The following is an 18753-nucleotide window of genomic DNA, read 5'->3' on the forward strand; positions in this document are numbered from 1 at the left end:
ACCGCCATCCTAAAGAGTGTCAGTGATCCAAAGAGCAAGTTCTAAGTCCACAGGCCAAATGCTGACTTCCATTACTTCCAAAACACAGAGATGACATACCAAGTACAGATTTCATTGCACTGACTCTCTTTCTCCACCAGAGGGAGACCCTTCACTACATTTGACCTCAAGATTATCCAGCCCTCCTGGCTATTCTCTGTAAATGCTGGATAATATGATCCATTGAGGAGAGACAGGTTCCGTGTAGAGCAGCTATCAATAGAACTGTCGCCCCAGTGTCTGGATCTTAGGACAGCAAATAAAGCCATCACCATCCCTTACTGGCCTGCTGAGCTGCATCTTGTGCCTGACACACCCAAGGCTTTGGCGTGGAAAGCTGCTAGCTAGCTCACATTCTCAGCAAGGAGGTAGAAAGGCTCATGAAGTAGGATTGACAGGCTCCTTGGGGTGGAAACTGGCTGTCAATGGTGAGAAGAATTCCTCACACAACAGAAGCTGCCAGGCATCCAATGCCCACCCTGGAGGATCTCCCCCGGCCTGGCTGCCTCCAAAGAAGGCTGACTTTGTGGCAGTAGGATTGTAGGGCAGACACACCTAGACTGCCAGTGACCAGGATTGCCACTGGGACAGATAGGCCTTCTTCACATCCCTGCCCAATGATATAAGACAATTCCAAGGGACTCCTGATGGAAAGTGCTGTCAACATCCAGAGAAGGAATTATGGAGTCTGAATACAGATCAAAGCAGACTATTATCTCTTTCTCTCTTTTTTCTTTCTCCTGTTTTTTTTTTCCCTTTTGTTCTGATTCTTCTTTCACAGCATGATTAATGTGGAAGTATGTTTAATTTGATTACACATGTACAACCTATATCATATTGCATGGAATCTCAGGGTGGGAGAAGGGGAGAAAGGGAGAAAAAAATTTGGAATTTAAAATCTTATAAAAGTGAATGTTGAAACAAACAAACAAACAAACAAAAAAACTGAACAGCTGCAGACAACATGCCTATGGCCTAAGGCACCCTGTTACAAGGGTCTGATGGATCCGCCCTAGTTTTGTCACCATTCTCATCTCATTATGTGTAAGGCAAATAAATGGGTAACTCACACTCTAGTTTGTCTTCAGGTCTCCCTCGTTCAAGCAAGGACAAGTAGCAGACGATGTCTTTCAGCTGGATGACTTGTGGCGTGTGCAAACTGGCTGGAGACGTGTGAGGAGGTGTCACGGCACCTTTAGTCATCCGCAAACCTGCCAAGAAATGATTCCATTTTGAAAAGATATATTTGTTTTTCTGTACACAATGCTTGCAGATGCAGAATTAAGAGTAGTATCCATCGCCTAGTCTGTGCAAAGATCTCGCTAAGGATTCCGAAAGCCCAGAGTACAGGTAATCAGAGAGTGAATGGAGGAACTCCCAGATTTGGAGTACAATCACAAGAGCCTCAAGGCAGGAAAACAAAAAACTGCCCTGACCATAAATGCTCTAAATTATAACTAATAAGAAAACAAGGAACAAACACAGACTTATCTCAAGTGATTCTGAGGAAGGGCTATTGTAAAAAGGGTTTTCTATTTTTTTCTTCTTTAGTTTAATGCTATGGACACTACTAGCAGATGGATGATACTAAAACAGTTATTTGGAAGGGGGAAAAACCTGCTTCTAAGGAAGGAACACATTCTCCCACAGGGCTTGACAGAAAATATTTAAAAACAAAAACGAAAACATTTCAGGACCTGCCCACAAAAGGATGTGTGAGGGCCATTATCTCCTTAGGAATCAAATGACAAAACGTCTTCAAATATCACCAAAGCACATGCAATTTGAGGGAGTGATTGGAGATCTGCAGAAAGGCACTGGAAGAGTCTAGATAGAAACCCACGACACAAAGCTTGATTCAATATTGTCCAATTAAAGATGACAATGTGGGTTAAAAAAAAGAAAACCATAAAGTAATCCAGAAAACAAAATCACATCAGAAATTCTTGATGTGATTCATCACCCAGCGAAAGCAAAAGCCAAATGATATGGTGAGATGAAAATTCAACCATGGCAAAGAAGGACAGAAATAATGCAATATTAATCACACGTTTTCCTGCATGGTCTTGGGAAGAAAAGAAAGGAGGAGACAAAGAACTCCTGAATAAAGATGTGGACAATTTCGAATTGTTTGTATAAGAAATCCTATATAACAGGATCAAATGAGAAGCTTCTGTGATGTTAACAAAAGGAACAACAGGACAGTTATAGAGAGAGGTGACAAACTGGAAAATGGGTGAAGCCAGTTGAGATCTACAATTATTGGCTGAAATACTTTCCAGAGGCACACGAATTACTAGCAAAGCGTTTTAACAGATTCCTCTCTGATGGAAGCCTGAATTTGTCTCTCTTTTTTTAAAGAGCATTTTATTTTTTCCCTCAATTACATATCAAAACAATTTTTAGCACTCATTTTTACAAGATTTTCAGTTCCAATTTTTTCTCTCTCCCTCCCCTCCCCTCTTCCTAAAATGGTAGGCAATTTAATATAGGTTATACATGTGCTATCATGTAAAACATATTTCTGTATTAGTCACAGTTGTGAAAGAAGGAACAGATTAAAAAAAACCATGACAAAGAATAAAGTAAGTCAAAAAAAGTATGGTTTGATCTGCATTCACTCTATCAGCCTTTTAACTGGTTATGGATAGCATTTTCCCTAGTGAGTAATTTGTACTTGTCTTAGATCATTGTGTCATTGAGAAGAGCCAGGTTATTCGTAGTTGATCATCACACAATGTTGCTGATACTGTGTACAATGTTTTCCTAGTTCTGCTCATTTCATTTTGCATCAGTTCATACAGGTACTTCCAGGTTTGTTTGTTTCTGAAATCTGCCTGTTCATAATTTCTTATTACACAATATTATTATATTACATTCATATACCACAGCTTATTCAGTCATGTCCCAACTGATGGGCATCCCATTTGACAACATGGCCGAAAATATGCTAAAAATTTTCACTTCTAAAGAGAGCTGCTATAAATATTTTAAACACGTAGGTTCTTTTCCTTTTTTTTCCCTAATCATCTTTGGAAATAGACCTAGTAGTGGTATTGCTGGATCAAAGGGTATAGGCAGTTTAATAACTTTTTGGGCATAGTTCCATATTGCTCTCCAGAATAGTTGGATCAGTTCACAACTCTACCAACAGTGCATTAGTGTCCCAATTTTCTCATTTCTTCTCCAACATTTATCATTTTTCTTTTCTGTCAGCCAATCTGATAGGTGTGAGGTGGTAACTCAGAGATGTTTGAATTTGCCTTTCTCTAAACAAAAGCAATTTAGAGCACTTCTTCATATGCATATAGATAACTTTGATTTTATCAGAAAACTACCTACTCTTATCCTTTGATCATTTATCAATAGGGGAATGATTTGTATTGTTATAAATTCAGTTCTCTATATATTTGATAAATGAGGCCATTATCAAAGACACTGGCTATAAAGATTATTTCCCAGATTTTAGCTTTCTTTCTAATCTTAGTTGCATTGGTTTTGTTTGTGCAAAAGCTTTCTAATTTAATATGATCAAAATTACCTATTTTATATTTTGTAATGCTCTCTATCTCTTGTTTGGTCATGAACCTGTAACTCACTTAACCCTTCCTTTAAGAATTCGGATGCTGTAACACTTGGTGCATATATATTTAGCATTGATATTGTTTCATTGTCTATGATAACTTTTAGCAAGTTGTAGTTTCCTTTCTTATGTCTTTTAATTGGGTCTATTTTTGTTTTTGCTTTGTCTGAGAACAGGATTGGTACCCTTTTTTTTTTTTAACTTCAGCTGAAGCATAATAGATTCTCCTCCAGCCCCTTACCTTTACTCTGTGTGTGTCTCTCTGCTTCAAGTGTGTTGCTTGTAAACAACATATTGTAGGATTCTGGTTTTTCATCCGTTCTGCTATCTAATTCTGTTTTATGGGAGAGTTGATCCCTTCAAATTCACAGTTATGATTATTAACTGTGTATTTCCCCCCATTCTATATTTCCTCCTGTTTATCCTCTCACCTTTCACCCTTTCCTTCCTCACCAGTGTTTTGCTTCTACCACTTCCCTAGACCTTCCCTCTCTCACCTCCACCCCCACCTCCACCACTTTTACTTAATCTTCTCCCCTCCTACTTCCCTGTTGGGAAAGATAGATTTCTGTATTCAACTGATTGTGTATATTACTGCCCCTTTGAGATAATACTGGCAAGAGTACTTGTTTTCTTTCATTCTTGAAGAGGACAAAATGACATAACTATGCTAGGGTCAAGTTTCAATGTGTCCAGCTGTAGTTGAGCAGATTAACAGGAGGTCAGTATGCTCTACCATAGTTTGGGCACAAATAGTCCATATGAACATTTAGGGTGGATATTCCAAATTTGTGCGTCCTTTGTTTTCCTTTGAGCTGCTTTAATTCTGCTTTGCTCATAGAGCACAGCACCTTCTGTGATGTGGGCATGCCATGCTGAGTGATCCTGTGCCAGTGTCTCCCATGTCACACAATCAATTCCAAAGTTCTTAAGAGAGACCTTGAGAGTATCTCAGTATCACTTCTTCTGACCACCATATGAATGCTTGCCCTGTGTAAGTTCTCCATAAAATAGTCTTTTTGGCAAGTATACATTTTGCATTAGAACAACATGGCCAGCCTATCAGAGTTGTGCTCTCTGAAGCAGAGTTTGAATGCTTGGCAATTTAGGTTGAGTAAGGACCTCAGTGTGGTACCTTATCCTGCTAGGTGATCTTTAGAATCTTCCTAAGACAATTCAAATGGAAGTGATTCAGTTTCCTGGCATGGTGCTGGTATACTGTCCAGGTTTCACAGTCATACAACAAGGAGGTCAGCACAATGCTCTCTGGACCTTCAGTTTGGTAGTCAGTCTAATACCTCTTCTCTTCCATACTTTCCTTTGGAGCTTCCCAAACACTGAGCTAGTTCTGGCAATGCATGCACCAACCTCATTATCAATTTGTACATCCCTAGAAAGTACACTACTAGGATAAGTGAATTTATTCACAGCATTCAAAACTTCTCCATTTGCTGTAACTGATGGTTCCATTATGGATAGTGCGGTGGTGGCTGATGGAGCACTGGTATTTTCTTGGTGTTAATTGTTAGGTCAAAATTAGTGCTAACAGCACAGAATAGATCCATGCTCTCTTGGATCTTAGCTTCAGAGGCTGCACTGCGTGTACAATCATCTGCAAAAAGAAAATCATGCACCAACACTTCCTTCACTTTGGTCTTGGCTTCTAGCCTTTTCAAGTTGAAGAATTTGCCACCAGTGCAGTAGCTGACCTTGATACTGGGTTCATCCTCATTGAAAGCATTTGACAACATGGCTGAAAACATCATGTTAAAAAGCATGGGAGCAAGCACCCAGCCTTGTTTCACTCCATTGATGACTGGGAAAGCACGAGAGCATTGTACATTATCTAGAACTTGGTTGCCCACCTTCCCATATTTCCTTCAACTGTAATATATTTTTTGTCCCTTTTCATGTAAAATAATTTACCCCATCCTACCCCTCCATTCTTCCTGCATCCTCTGCCCTTCTGTGTCTCATCACTTAGCTAATGTCATTATGTCATTCCCTCAAATTCACCTATACCCTAACCTCTGTCTATCTACATTCCTTCTAGTTATACTATTAGTGGTAAAATTTTTAAGAATTACAAGTGTCATTTTCCCATATAGGGATGTAAACAATTCAGCTCCTTTGACTCCTTTATGTTTTCTTTTCTCTTTTTTACCTTTTTAGGCTTCTCTTAGGTCTTGATATTGGAAATCAATTTTTTTGGTTCAATTCTGGTCTTCCCCTTATGAAAACTTGAAATCCTTCTATCTCCTTGAATGGACATTTTTTTCCTTGCAGTATTATACTTAATTTTGCCAGTAGGTGATTCTTGGTTGTAGTCCTAGCTCCTTTACTTTCCAGAATATCATATTCCAAGACCTCTGTTGTTACAGCTGCTACAGCCTATGTGATCCTGATTATAGCTCCCCAATATCTGACTTGTTTCTTTCCGGCCAGTTGTAGTATTTTTTCCTTGACCTTATAGTTCTGTAACTTGGCTATAATATTCCTTGGAGTTTTTATTTTGGGATCTCTCTCCTGAGGTGATTGGTTGGATTCTTTCAATGCCTATTTTGCCCTCTGGGTCTGGGATACCAGAGCAGTTTTTCTTGATAATTTCTTGAAAGATGCTGTCCAGGTGCTCCATGTGATTATGGTTTTCAAGTAGTCCGATGATTCTTAAGTTATCTTTCCTGGATCTATTTTCCATGACAGTTGCTTTTCCAATGAGACACTTTATATATTCTTCTATTTTTCATTCCTTTGAATTTGCTTAATTCTTGATGACCCATAGAGTCATTAGCTTCCACTTGTCCAATTCTAATGTTTTAGGAGTGCTTTTCCTAAATTAGCTTTTGTACTTCCTTTTTCATTTGTCCAATTCCACTTTGTAAAGAATTGTTTTCTTCAGTGGATTCTTGTTTCTCTGTTTCCATTTGGCTAGTTCTACTTTATAAATAGTTGTTTTCTTTTTCTAAGCTATTGACTCTTTTTTCATAATTCTCTTGCATCACTCTCATTTCTTTTCCCAATTTTTCTTCTATCTCTCATATGATTCTAAGCTCCTTTTTGTGCTCTTGAATGAGTTCTTTTGGGACTTGAGAAAACCTCCCATTTTTCTTTGGGTTTTTGCCGATAGGTGTTTCACACTCTTGTCCACTTCTGAGTTTTTGTCTTGATCTTCCCTGTCACCATAATAACTTTCAATGGTCAGATTATTTTTTTTCTCATCTTGTTTGACCTTTCTCCTTTCCTTTAATTTGAGCTCTGCTCCCGGAATAGAATGAGCTTTGTCTCAGGCTTCTTGTGCCAGCAGCTGCAGGTTCTGTCTGTGTATGTGGTGCTACACTAATGTTGCCCTAAGGTCCATAGGAGACCCTGGTGTCTGGTGCTGTGCTGAGGTTGGTGGGGTGGCTGCTGCTGCTGGAGGCTCTAGGGGTCTGGCAACTTACATGGTGCTGATCCGGGGTCCTACTGCTGGTGTCTGGTGACTGCTGAGGTCAGTGAGGTGTTTATGCATTTCCCTGGGGCTACAGTGAATCATGTTGCTGTCTGGCTGCCAGAGGTAACCTGTTTGTCCAGGGCAATGCTGAAGCATGTGGTGGTTCTTGGAGCTAGAGTCTGCCTGTTCTCCTGGCTATACTGAGATATGTGGGGGGTTCTAGTGTTGGGATGTGCCTCCTCCACCACACTGGACCTCCGAATGTCTTACTCTTTCCACAAGGTGGAAGTTGTTGCTCGTTTCCTGGGATGCTTCCTGTCCTGGACTGTGTTGTTCCCATTTTGCCCAAGTGAGACAGACCTTTCTTGGAGATCTTCCAAGTTTCTTGAGCTAAAGGATTTTTTCACCCTGTTTTTTTGGTGCTTCTTCTGTTCCAATATTTGTTTATGGGCACTATTTTATGATTGTTTGGAGATGAAAATTGGAGAGTTATGGCGATTTACTGCTTGTTCCACTGTCTCGGCTCCCAGAAGTCCTAATTGTTATTTTGGTTCTCTTAATTTTTTGCTTATATTTTTTGCTGATATTATCAAAAGATAATAACAGAAGTGACTTCACCAAAAATAAGCCAATATTTGTTATACATAAGATGTTTGAGGATTGTGTATATCTATATCTATCTGTCTGTTAGTCTGTCTGTCTATCTAAACATTTGCAAGAAAGGAATATATTTGCTTAAGAATAAAAATTCTGGAGGTGGTCAAAAGCAATTTTTCTATTAATTAATTAATGCATAAAAGCATTGAAACATTTATACTACCTTTGTCAAATACCATGAACCTCTAGCTCAGTTCTGCACTCATGATTTATGTTTTGCAAATAGACAAAATCAATCCAAGTACAGAGAGGATTTGATACCATTTGGTCGTCATTTATTGAGTTCATACTTTGTGCCAGGCACTGTGCTAAGCAGTGGGGACACAAAGAATAGGAAAAGGAAAAGAGCTCAAAATCTAATAGGGGAGACAACATGCAAATAGCTTTATATAATGAAGATAGAGATGGAATAAATGGGAAATCATTTTAAAGGAAGGTACTAAGGTTAGGAATCCCACTGAAGGAAACAAGGGCAGTGAGAAGCAGGAGGAAATGAGGAAGGAGAGAAATCCAGGCGTGGTCACAGCCAGTAAAAATGCACAGTTGGGAAATGGGGATCCTTAGCTAAGGAACAGCCAGGAGGCCAGAGCCACTGGACCATTGAAAATGTGGGGCACGGATGTCTAGAAGCCTGCAAAGGTAGGAAGGTGAAGGTTACAGAGTGCTCTATATAAGCCAAGTGGAAGATTTCACATGGATCCCAGAAGCAATGTAGAGCCATTGCAGCAGACTGAACAGAGAGGGCTGGGGAAGGGAAGACCTTCAGATTTGTGCCTCAGGAAGACCAATCTGACCACCGAGCAGGGGATGCAATGCAGTGGGGAAAGGCTGAAGGCATGGGGAGTAGCAAGCTGGCTACTGCAATATATTGCAGGCATGAGATGAAAGGAGTCTGCATTGAGATGGTGGCAGGGACAGAGGACAGGACAGCACACGAATGAGAGATGATAAGAAAATAGAACGAACAGGACCTGACAACGAATGGCATATGGCGGGGGGGGGGGGAGGGAGACAGAGTCAGAGACTATGAGGAGGTGAGGATAAAATTAGGTTGTAAATCCAGGTGCCTGGGAGGATAGTGGTAACTGCCAAGGTAATGAGGAAGTTAGGAAGGGGAAAGAATTTGTGGGGAAGTGTGAGTCAGTTTTGGACGTGTATATCCTAGGATGTCTATAAGACATTGGGTTTGTCCCATAGGCAGTTAGACATATGAGACTAGAGATCAGAATAAAGGGTGGGGCTCAGTGAATAAATCTGAGAATCATCTGCCTTTCGCTAACAGTTGAATGGATGAGACCTGATGAGATCACCAAGTGAAATGGTAGAAAGCAAGAAGAGAAGAGGATCCAGAAGAGAGACTGGGCAGACACCCAGAGTTAATGGGCATGTCCTGGATGGAGATTTAGCAAACAAGACTGAGAAAAAACAGCCAGAAACAGGAGGAGAACTAAAAGAGAGGGATGTCCATGAAAACCTAGAGAAATTACTGAATGACCTTTGTCATACTTCAAGGAGAAGAGGGTGATTGACAGAGTCAAAAGCTGCAGAGGGGTCAAGAGACCAGAATTGAGAAAAGGCCATTAGATTTGGCAATCACAAGATCATAGTAGTTGGAAAAAGCAATTTCAGTTGAAAGATGAGGTCACAAGTGAGACTTTAGAGTTTAGAACTGAGTCAGAGGAAAGTAATTTTAAATAACTGATAGGCTGAGAAGGAGATCTGGCTATATTCCATTTGTTTTTAGTGCTTAGAAATTTCCAAAGTGGGGGTGGCATAGGAATGAGGATAAGAGTGAAGGCAGATAGTACTTCCTAGGAGATTGACCCTGTGTGAGTCACTTATTCCACACGAGCCTCAGGAAAATCTCTAGGATTGTAAGAGGTAGATGGGTTACCAGGTGTGCTGGTAGAATGAGTCCCCACAGATCCAGGATCACAGATCCTGGAAGTGTTGATAGCAATAACTCCATAAGTATGCAGAAATGTGCTCATATCTATGTCTAGGTATATGAAGACTCAGTACTTCAGGGATGTGGGATTTCATCAGTGTTTGCTGGCTACTCCTGATCCTGGTTGCAATGCCTCTGGGCCTTGTTTTCTGTGAAGAAACTCATTGCTTAGACATCAAGAATCATTTAGACTTAGCCTGGCTGGTCGCTGGATTCCATAAGGAGTCAGGAGTAGGAGGAAAACCTGACCTGAAAGCTTGCCACCTTGGTAAGAGTCACCAACATCCATCCCTCGCCTTTGACAGCCCAAGACCCCCTCCATGCTTTGATAAAGCCACAGAACAGGGCTGCTGTGGGGGAAACCTACCTGAGCATCCATATGCCCAGAGATGATGGATGAGCCATAAGTGTACAATCCTACTGGCTCGGTCTCATCAGCCACATCATGGAAAACACTTCATAATATTCTTCTAAAGTAGTTTCAAAATGTTTCACATCATTAAATTCCTGACAGAGTCACTGAGGGCTCTATTTCCACTGTTTTCAATGGGCTTCAGCAATTCTAGCTAAGCCTTCTTCTGAATGGATTTTAAAATGTTTAGAGAAACTCATTGAAAGTTGATGAATGAAAACCCACTGGAATCACATAACAACAAACCAAGAGGAAGAGGAATGTGAGGGAAAAAGTCAGCAGACATTAGAAGAGTGTGAGAAAAACAAAACCCCAAAAGCCACATGTTTAACAACTAGTCCTCAAAGAGAGGAGGATCAGTTGACAGCGCCATGCCCTTTCTTAAACTAGGTCAGAAGTCTCAGAAAGGATGCTCCGATGAGGCTGCATTGTTTTTGTGTGTCAGAAAAGGATAGCTGAGCCACTGTCTTTAGGAGAATAAAATGTTTCCTCCCTCTAAGGTCCCCTTTCCAAGTATTCTTTAAGGTCATTAATTCATATCACACATTAAACCCTGCTCTAATCATTCTTTGATCTAGCAACAACAGACTCCTGGCTTTTCCTCAACCACCAAAGTCCAGCCCCTGACTTTTCACTGGCTGATCCCCATGTCCAGGATACCTACTTCTTTCTTCTCTGCCCTCTGGCTTCCTTCAAGTCCCAGCTAAAATCCCAGCTTTTGCAAAACACCTTTCCCACCCCACCCACTTCATCTTGGTGCCTTCTGACTGTTACTATCCCCAGTTTATTCCATCTCTGTCCTGTTAGTTGTTTGCACATGGTCTCCTCCATTAGACTAGGAACTCCCTGAGAGCAGGTATTGGTTTTTGCCTTTCCATGTATCTCTAGGGGCTTAGCCCAACACCAGGAACATACTAAACACTTAATAATTGCTTGTTGAGTGGACTTGATGACCTGGCAGAGGAACTTGGCTTTGATGGAGGGCAGGGAGTCTAAGAACCTATATCCATAGGGGATAAACGTCTTAGGGGGTGAACAGTTCAGGAAAGGGGAGCTGAAATGTTTCAGGGGAGAGGCGATAAGGGTCAGAATTACAGCTTTACCTGTTGGAGGAGACATAAGGCGACCTAGGCAAGAGGTGCCCTCACAAGGAAGTGATGTGGAAGAAGGCTCACACTTGTCCGTCCTGACACAGAGGTCAGAACTAGGAGAAGAGGATAGATTAATGCTCGATATCAGAACCTTTCCGGCAGAGACATTCCAACTGGAATGGTTTCCCCCTCCCTGGGAGTCTTGGAGCAAAGGCAGGATGGCCACTTGCTAGGTGTGTTAAGTAAGGAGCAGTTCTGACTTGGAATAGACTAAGTTTCCTGAAGTCCCTCCAAACTCTGAGATTCTGCAGGGCGGGAGAGCCTCAAAGATACTTGGCACCTCCTCAGCATTGCCTGGGAATGACCTACCACGGATGGGTACATGATGCCAATGCCCACCTTCTGTTTTATTTATCCCCTTCCAACCTAGGGCTTTATCCCCATCACAATAAGAAACAGTCTCAGAGTGTGTTTTGCCAGGGGAAACTAGGGGATGCCATAGTGCACAGAGCACTGAGCTTGAACTCAGAAAGACTCATCTTCCTGAGTTCAAACCGGGCCTCAGACACTTAGTAGTAGTGTGCGACCCTGAGCAAGTCACTTAACCCTGCTTGCCTCAGTTCCTCATTTGTAAAAGGAGCTGGAGAAGGGAATGGCAAGCCATTCTAGTGTCTCTGCAAGGAAAATCCCCATTGGGGTCATGAAGAGTTAGATATGATTGAAAATGACTAAATGACGAGTGCTTTGCCAATAGTTTATCCATCTATCTAAAAACAACAGTATTTCAGAAGACAGTGTTTAAACAATTAGAAGATGAAAGCTCTTTTTCCACAGACATATCAGTTCTTGAAATACTTTTTAAAAATATTAAACAGTCAGTCTGTTAATAAACATTTTTAAGCTCTTCCTACGTAGCAGGCATTGTATTAAGCACGAGGAAACAAAAACAGGCAAAAGAGAGCCCCCCCCCAGAAGCTTACAATCTAATCGGAGGGACAAACAAACGAATATATACAGATGTGCCATATGTATAATAATTAGGAAATAATTAAGAGAGGAAAGGCTTTAGGATTAAGAGGGTTATCACCAGTGTGAAAGGTTGCAGAGAAATCAGTAAGAATGAGGACTGAGAAAAGCCATTGGATTTGGACATGAAAAGACCATTACAAACTTGGGGGAGGGCAACTGCTGTGCAGTGATGCAGTCAGGAACCATATTGGAAGGGGCTAAGAAGAGAGCGAGAAGAAGGCAACGGAGGCATCTCTTGTAGTATATGTAGCAACATCCTGGAGATTAGAGAATGAAAGCGCTTGTTACTCCATTTTCAGGCCTCAAGAATGGATACTATTTTAGTCACTACTTGAGAAGCTTTATGGAACAAGCTGTTCACTTTAGGCACACACACGTGACACACACACACACCTCCCATTATTACCTCTGAAAACAATGCCCATCAAGTTCAGATGATTCATCATAACAATAAAATATAATTAAATTTTCAGATAAAAGGTCTTTAACATTGGGGAAGGGTTACAAAATTTCTTCAACAACAAGATTTAAAACGAAAAAGCCTCTTTAACTCCTTAATGTGAAAATGAGGCTGTTTTCAAAGAGTCTAAGCCATAATAATTCAATAGGAACAATGAGAAGGCCAAAAAGAACTCTAGTCTTTGAAGAATGTTTGTAAAGATTGATGACAATTATTTTTCTATTGTTAAAATAAGGAAATTATTCAAATCATTCAGTAATTGAAAAAGAGGGGGAGGGGGAGCTATGCAAACCATGCTCCTTTGAATGTGAATGACGTTCATCATCAAAGTCGCCCATGAGTGTAGCTTTCCATGTTTCCTCACACTCTCTCTCCTTCTCCCTCGCTCTCATCTGCTGGGCTGCCACAGACATTGATCATTGCCTTTGAAGGCGTGGGGCCTGGCTCTGTCACTTTTTTCTTCTAATCTCACAGTGAAGCTGATCCACTGCCATGTGTACATGGATTCATAGGTGCCCATGGTGATGATCTACATGGATTAATTATTATCCTTATTCACCCTGTACCTCTGGTGCCCATCGCAGGAGAGCCAATTCAGAAGGCTTTCTGAAGGAGCAGAATGCAAAGACCCCTCCTCTAGTCCTCCACAGCTCTCGGGTTTCATCAGTGCTTCCAGGCCATCGCTACTACAGATGTTTGTGACCCAGAGTCCCTAGGGACCTTCTCAGGGGACTGGGAAATGTAAGCAAGCTTCCTGGCTTGGACCCAGGGAGTCAGGGTCCACTGCATCTGACTTGGATCTCACAGTCACTCGCTTCCTCAATCATGAATGAAAGCCAGGAGAGGCAGAGGAATGAAGGGAGGAGCAAATAAATATAAGCCATGAACATGCACTGCTAGAGACCCCAAGAACCATACCCTGTACTCCATGATCATGTTTCCAAAGGAAACCAAAGGCAGCTAGGTGGTGTAAGGCAGAGAGTTCTAGACATTGAGTCATGAAGACCTGAGTTTGAACCTAGCCTCAGACACTCACTTGGTGAATTACTTAGACAAGTAATTTAACCAGTTTGCCTCAGTTTTCTCAACCACAAAATGGAGATAATCCTAGTGCCTACCTGCCAGAGTTACCATGAGGATTAAATGAGATAATATTTGTAAAGTACCTAGTACATAGTAGGCACTTAAATATTTGTTTCCTCCCTCCCCCAACCCACAAGCCCACAGGAGATCCATAGTCACACAACTCTATAACAGGTTATTTCAGAAGGTACAGTGGACCCTAAGTCAATTTCCTAGAGTCAAGCTTTGGTAGTGAGCCTCCTGAAACTTAGGCAAGATACTTTGTCCATCTCTAAGTCTCAGCTCCAAAGCTTTACAGATTGGTAGTTGAAGAGATGACCTTTACCAGTCACTCCACCTCCATCATCAGCATGGTACAGCTTTTAACAAAATAAAAAGATGACCAAGATTAACTTTAAAAGGAGGCATTTTGAGCTCAACAGTCTCATGTGATCTGGCGCCACTGGTCACCTCCATTTGCATAGATAAGAACAGGTCCCAGGAGATGCCACCAACATGTAGTATGAACCAGGACACGTAGAATACAGAACCAAGAAGATAACAGGAGCGGGAAACAGGTAAAATGAGTCAGAAGAAGGGAACAGGTAGGGGATGGATACCATCATCTTTTCAGTCACCCAGGTTCTCACCCTCCAAGTCACAAGGAGGTCTTGCCCTCTATCTTCCCACTCCCCAAATCCTATCAATTGGCAAGTCTTTGTTTTGTGTCTGATTCTGTCTGCACAACATCTCTAGAGTGCATTTTATCCACACACACACACACACACACACACATGCACATGACCATCCCCCCCCCCCCCCCCCCCCCCCCCGCTTGTTCCAGCCCTCATCACCTCACACCTTAGAGTAACCTTGGAATTGGCCTCTCGGTTTCCAGTATCTCCCTTATCGGATCCATTCTCTATTTTGCTGCCATATTTACATTCCTTAAACACAATTCTGACAACATCACTTGCCTAGCCCCAAATCCCCGGGGGGAGGGGTCCCTAATTATTATGATATGTGAAAACTGACAATACATAAAATCCTCAACCTGAACTTTAAAGCCTCCCAGAATGTGACTGCCACTTCTTTCCTGCCTGGTTTCATACGGTATCTCTTGACACTCTTTCTGCTCCCATCACACTGGCTGGCTAGCTTGGCTTTCTGTGCACTGCATTCTATCTCAGACCTCAGGGGCTGGGGACTCCCCCTCCTCCCCTCCACCTGCTAGACTCAGCCCTGGCAGCCACCTCCTACATCAGGCTCTCCTGATCCCTAGAACTGCTCCTTTTTTCTCCCTCTTGAATTTGTTTCCCAAGGCTTTTTAGCCTCTTCGTATTTGTACTTCTGAGTGCGTCTTTCATTACTGACTGCTGATGGAATATAAGATTCTTGAAGGCAGGGATCACTCATTTTTGCCTTAGAATTCCCAGCTTCATTTAATTCGATGTCAGACAGACACATAGCTAAATAAACCATTTATGAGGCACGTCTGTTGTCCCAGACACTGTGCTCAGCCCTGGGGATACGTATAAAAGCAAACAATTTAGTCCCTCTGCTCAAAGAGCTAAACTTTAGTCAAGAAACAGATTCTACAAGCAGAAGGGGTTCTCATTTGGAGGAATGGTTGGGGGGAGCTGAAGAAATTGGCTTTGGGGCCCTCTGGTTGACTAGGTAAGGCAAAAGATTCATCTACCAGACTCAAAAGGAACCAGGAATGGAGTCCTCATTTCCAGTGGGATGAAGAAGGTCAGAGAGCGAGACCATATGGCAGCCGGCACCTAGCAAAGCAAATATTCGTGGAATTTCATCAAAGTTTTTGGATGTACACTCTCAGCTAGCAGAAAATCTTTTTTTATCATTCATGGTGGGGGTGGTCAGTAACAATCAGTAACCCATGGTTGAATATGCTATGGCTAAAACTTGGACTCATTTCTGAACATTAGAGCAGCCACTGTTAAAATTTCAATGCAGCTTAAAAGATCTTTATATGGATTGCAAACAATATTTTTCTAAATTTGAAATAAAACAAGCTCACTTAAACTTCTGATTTAAAAAATCACATTAATACTTTTGATTACTGTTAATACGTTCCAAAGAAAGTGTGTGGGTAAAACTCACTCTTTATATGTTTAAGAAACGATCACTTTGGAAAGGAAAGATCACCTTAGATGCCTCTCCATGAAGACATGGCTGCTCCACCAGTAGAATGAGTTCTGGCCAACTATGACAATCTGACTCTAGGAGGAATGATGGACTCGGAGCATGACCCAGGGACACACCCGCCTAAATGAAAGCACTTGGAAATATTGACCTTATTATTTCGAAAAACTTGTTCATATTTTTTTTAAATAAATCTAGGGTTCCAGATATTCTGTGTTGATGTACTTACTATACTTCAGTCCTTGGAAAGATCAGCATCCTAGTATCCCACAGAAATGTCTTTTGGAACAGATATTAGCCAATCATTGAAAAGCTGAGCCTTTGCGAGTATCCCAGTTATGTGAAGAATCTAATTAAGGCTTGCATTCCCTCAATTATAAAGTATTCATAGAAACCTGGCATTTCCCACACATCCAAACAATCTTTTGTGACTCTGCCATACAGCTCATTACCAAAGGCAAGCTGTTGCATACTGTCATCCCCCCTCTGATTTCTCCATGCAGAACCTGTGATTCTTCCTGAAAGTCCCAAATCCAATCTTTCCCTGGTGTGGGGTAGGGTGAGGGGTAGGAGAGGGAGGGTGAAGAGACAGGAGATAAAACAAAACCAGAAAGAAGAGCTTACCCCCAGAGAGGAGGGGAGGTTTACTTTTGACCAAGGGGCTGGAATGAGGCGCTTGGCTGCTAAAGGATGTAAAGAGATGGGCGCTGAAATCATCAGGGAGCTCAGCCTCCAGGAACGTTTTCATGAACAGCTTGAAACCTTCAAAGTCTATGGTCTGCAATGGAAGAAGAGGTTTTAAAAAGATGAATGCAAAGGTTAATAGGCTGCCCAATGGGATTATCTTGGAAACACTACATTACCCATGATAATACCACCAGTTTAAGTTATGTGATGAAGATCAATGATGATGATGATGATGACAATGTTAGGTGCCATTTTTACAACACGTTAGACTCACAAAATACATTACATACATTATCACCTTTGACCACAATGACCCCTATAAGATACGGAAGTGATGCATTTTCATTCTTATTGCAAGTTAGGAAACTAGCTCATAGAGATTAACTGGATTCCCCAAGGTCACTCATTGGTAGGCAGCGCCAGGGCCAGGATTCTCTGCTTTCCCTAGGATGTGGTTCTAGCAGGGACATTTAAAGGCTCTTTTGACAATGTCATGGAGCCATCTCTGAACATGGACATATTTTCCTCCCTTTAAACTCCATTCTCACCAGTTTAATGAAGGTCCACTCTCCACTGTGGCACGCCATCCTTTACTGGATGTTTTTGGGGGTTAAATAATTGATGAGTCTGTGATGGCTTTGAGGTAGAGTCTAGAATATTTACACACGATTAAGTTTGGAGTCATTTACCTTTGAGGAAAAGATGCTTGTATATCAGAGAAAATGATCAGCTCCACAGTGGAAATCCCTTAACCTCACAAGCCAAGCAAATTCCAATTGGCAGATCGCTCATTTGATGATTTTGCATATTAACTCATAAATTTATATGCAGGTACATACATCTGCCTGTCTACAATACGCATAAGCCTCTTTCTACACAAACACACTGCATCTAACGCACATGCCTCTTTGTGGATCAACTCATCACATGATGTTCAACTTTTCCATTATTTATCAATGAACCCATGATATCATCATTTTGGAAATGCCCGCCAGAGAAAATCGATGTCACGACATATTCATGCGCTCTCAGTCTGGGCTGCTCTCAACCGTGTCTTTGCATCCATATGGGGAGGGGACCTACACACCAAACTGGAGGCTGGAAAACACTCTGAACATCACAGCGGTCAAGTGCCTGGCACACAAATGCTCTGGAGAAGGAAAAGGCAAACCACTCTGGTGTCTCTGCCAAGAAAACCCCAAATGGGGGTCACACAGAGGTGGACATGCCTGAAATGACCAAACAACAACCAGCGCTTACAGGCCGACTGACCGGTGCGGTACTCTGGCTGTGTGTGCTCGACGTACACGACCGCCTCTGACAGGCAACCAGCCCGCCGAGCGGCATTTCTTTGTTGTTAGGAATTTTGTCTTGGAATCCCTCCTTAGTTATGTCGTAGTTACTTCCGCAGCCTTTCCATGACCCTCCCAGCATCAGCAGCAGCGGCAGTAGTAGTAAAGCAGAAGTGGTGGTAGTAATAAAGTAGTAGTAGCAGTAGCGGTGGTGGTGGTGACAGTAGTAGCAGCAGCAGCAGCAGCAGCAAATGTCACCCAAAGTTCCGCAGAGCATTTCCCCAATAGCATTTCCTCCGATGCATTTTACAGATGAGGACACTAAGACAGCGGAGGAGTGACTCACTCAGGGTCACACAACTAGTGAGTGCTTACAGATAGATGTGAGCTCAGATCTCCCTGAGTCCAGGCTTCCAGGCCCCATGCTCGGTCCACTGCACCGCCAGCTGCCTCTGTTTCCTGTTCACATACTCCTGTAGTCATGTTCTGCTGCCATACAGAAACACACACGAGATATATATATATATATATGCATGTATATATGTATGTATATGTGTATGTATGTATGTATATGTGCATGTATGCATGTATGTATGCATGTATGTATATTCACACATGTCCTCCTTATTCAATTCTGGGCCCAAAAAGGACTGAGCCAAACTCCTTCGACAACTCATCAATCCCTTGCAAGATGTGCCTCCGATAATGCAGAGCTTGATGTGATCGGCGTGCCGTATGCCAACAGGACCCTCTGGAGAGACTCATTCAAGAGAATCACTCCTGAACTTCACCTCTGGGCTGGAACTCCTCCATCCTATGAGAGAGAAGACGTCGTCCCATTTTATTCCTCTTCTCAAGTACACGATCGGAGGCCCTTCAAAAGGCAAAGTTTCTGCT

The 18753-nt window shown here is 42.0% G+C and overlaps 1 protein-coding gene across 1 annotated transcript in view; it reads right to left on the reverse strand.

The window, feature by feature from the left end:
- Positions 1-18753, reverse strand: part of LOC118850187 (diacylglycerol kinase beta-like) — a 112193-nt gene that overhangs the window by 76226 nt on the left and 17214 nt on the right. The window contains exons 3-4 of the mRNA XM_036759406.1: positions 16502-16655; positions 1110-1250 (exon numbers count right to left, since the gene is read on the reverse strand). Of these exons, the coding sequence (XP_036615301.1) occupies positions 1110-1250; positions 16502-16625 (265 nt within the window). The 5' untranslated portion in view covers positions 16626-16655. The remainder of the gene's footprint in view (positions 1-1109; positions 1251-16501; positions 16656-18753) is intronic.

This window comes from Trichosurus vulpecula, chromosome 5 (genome assembly GCF_011100635.1).
Source record: "Trichosurus vulpecula isolate mTriVul1 chromosome 5, mTriVul1.pri, whole genome shotgun sequence".
NCBI lineage: Eukaryota > Metazoa > Chordata > Mammalia > Diprotodontia > Phalangeridae > Trichosurus > Trichosurus vulpecula.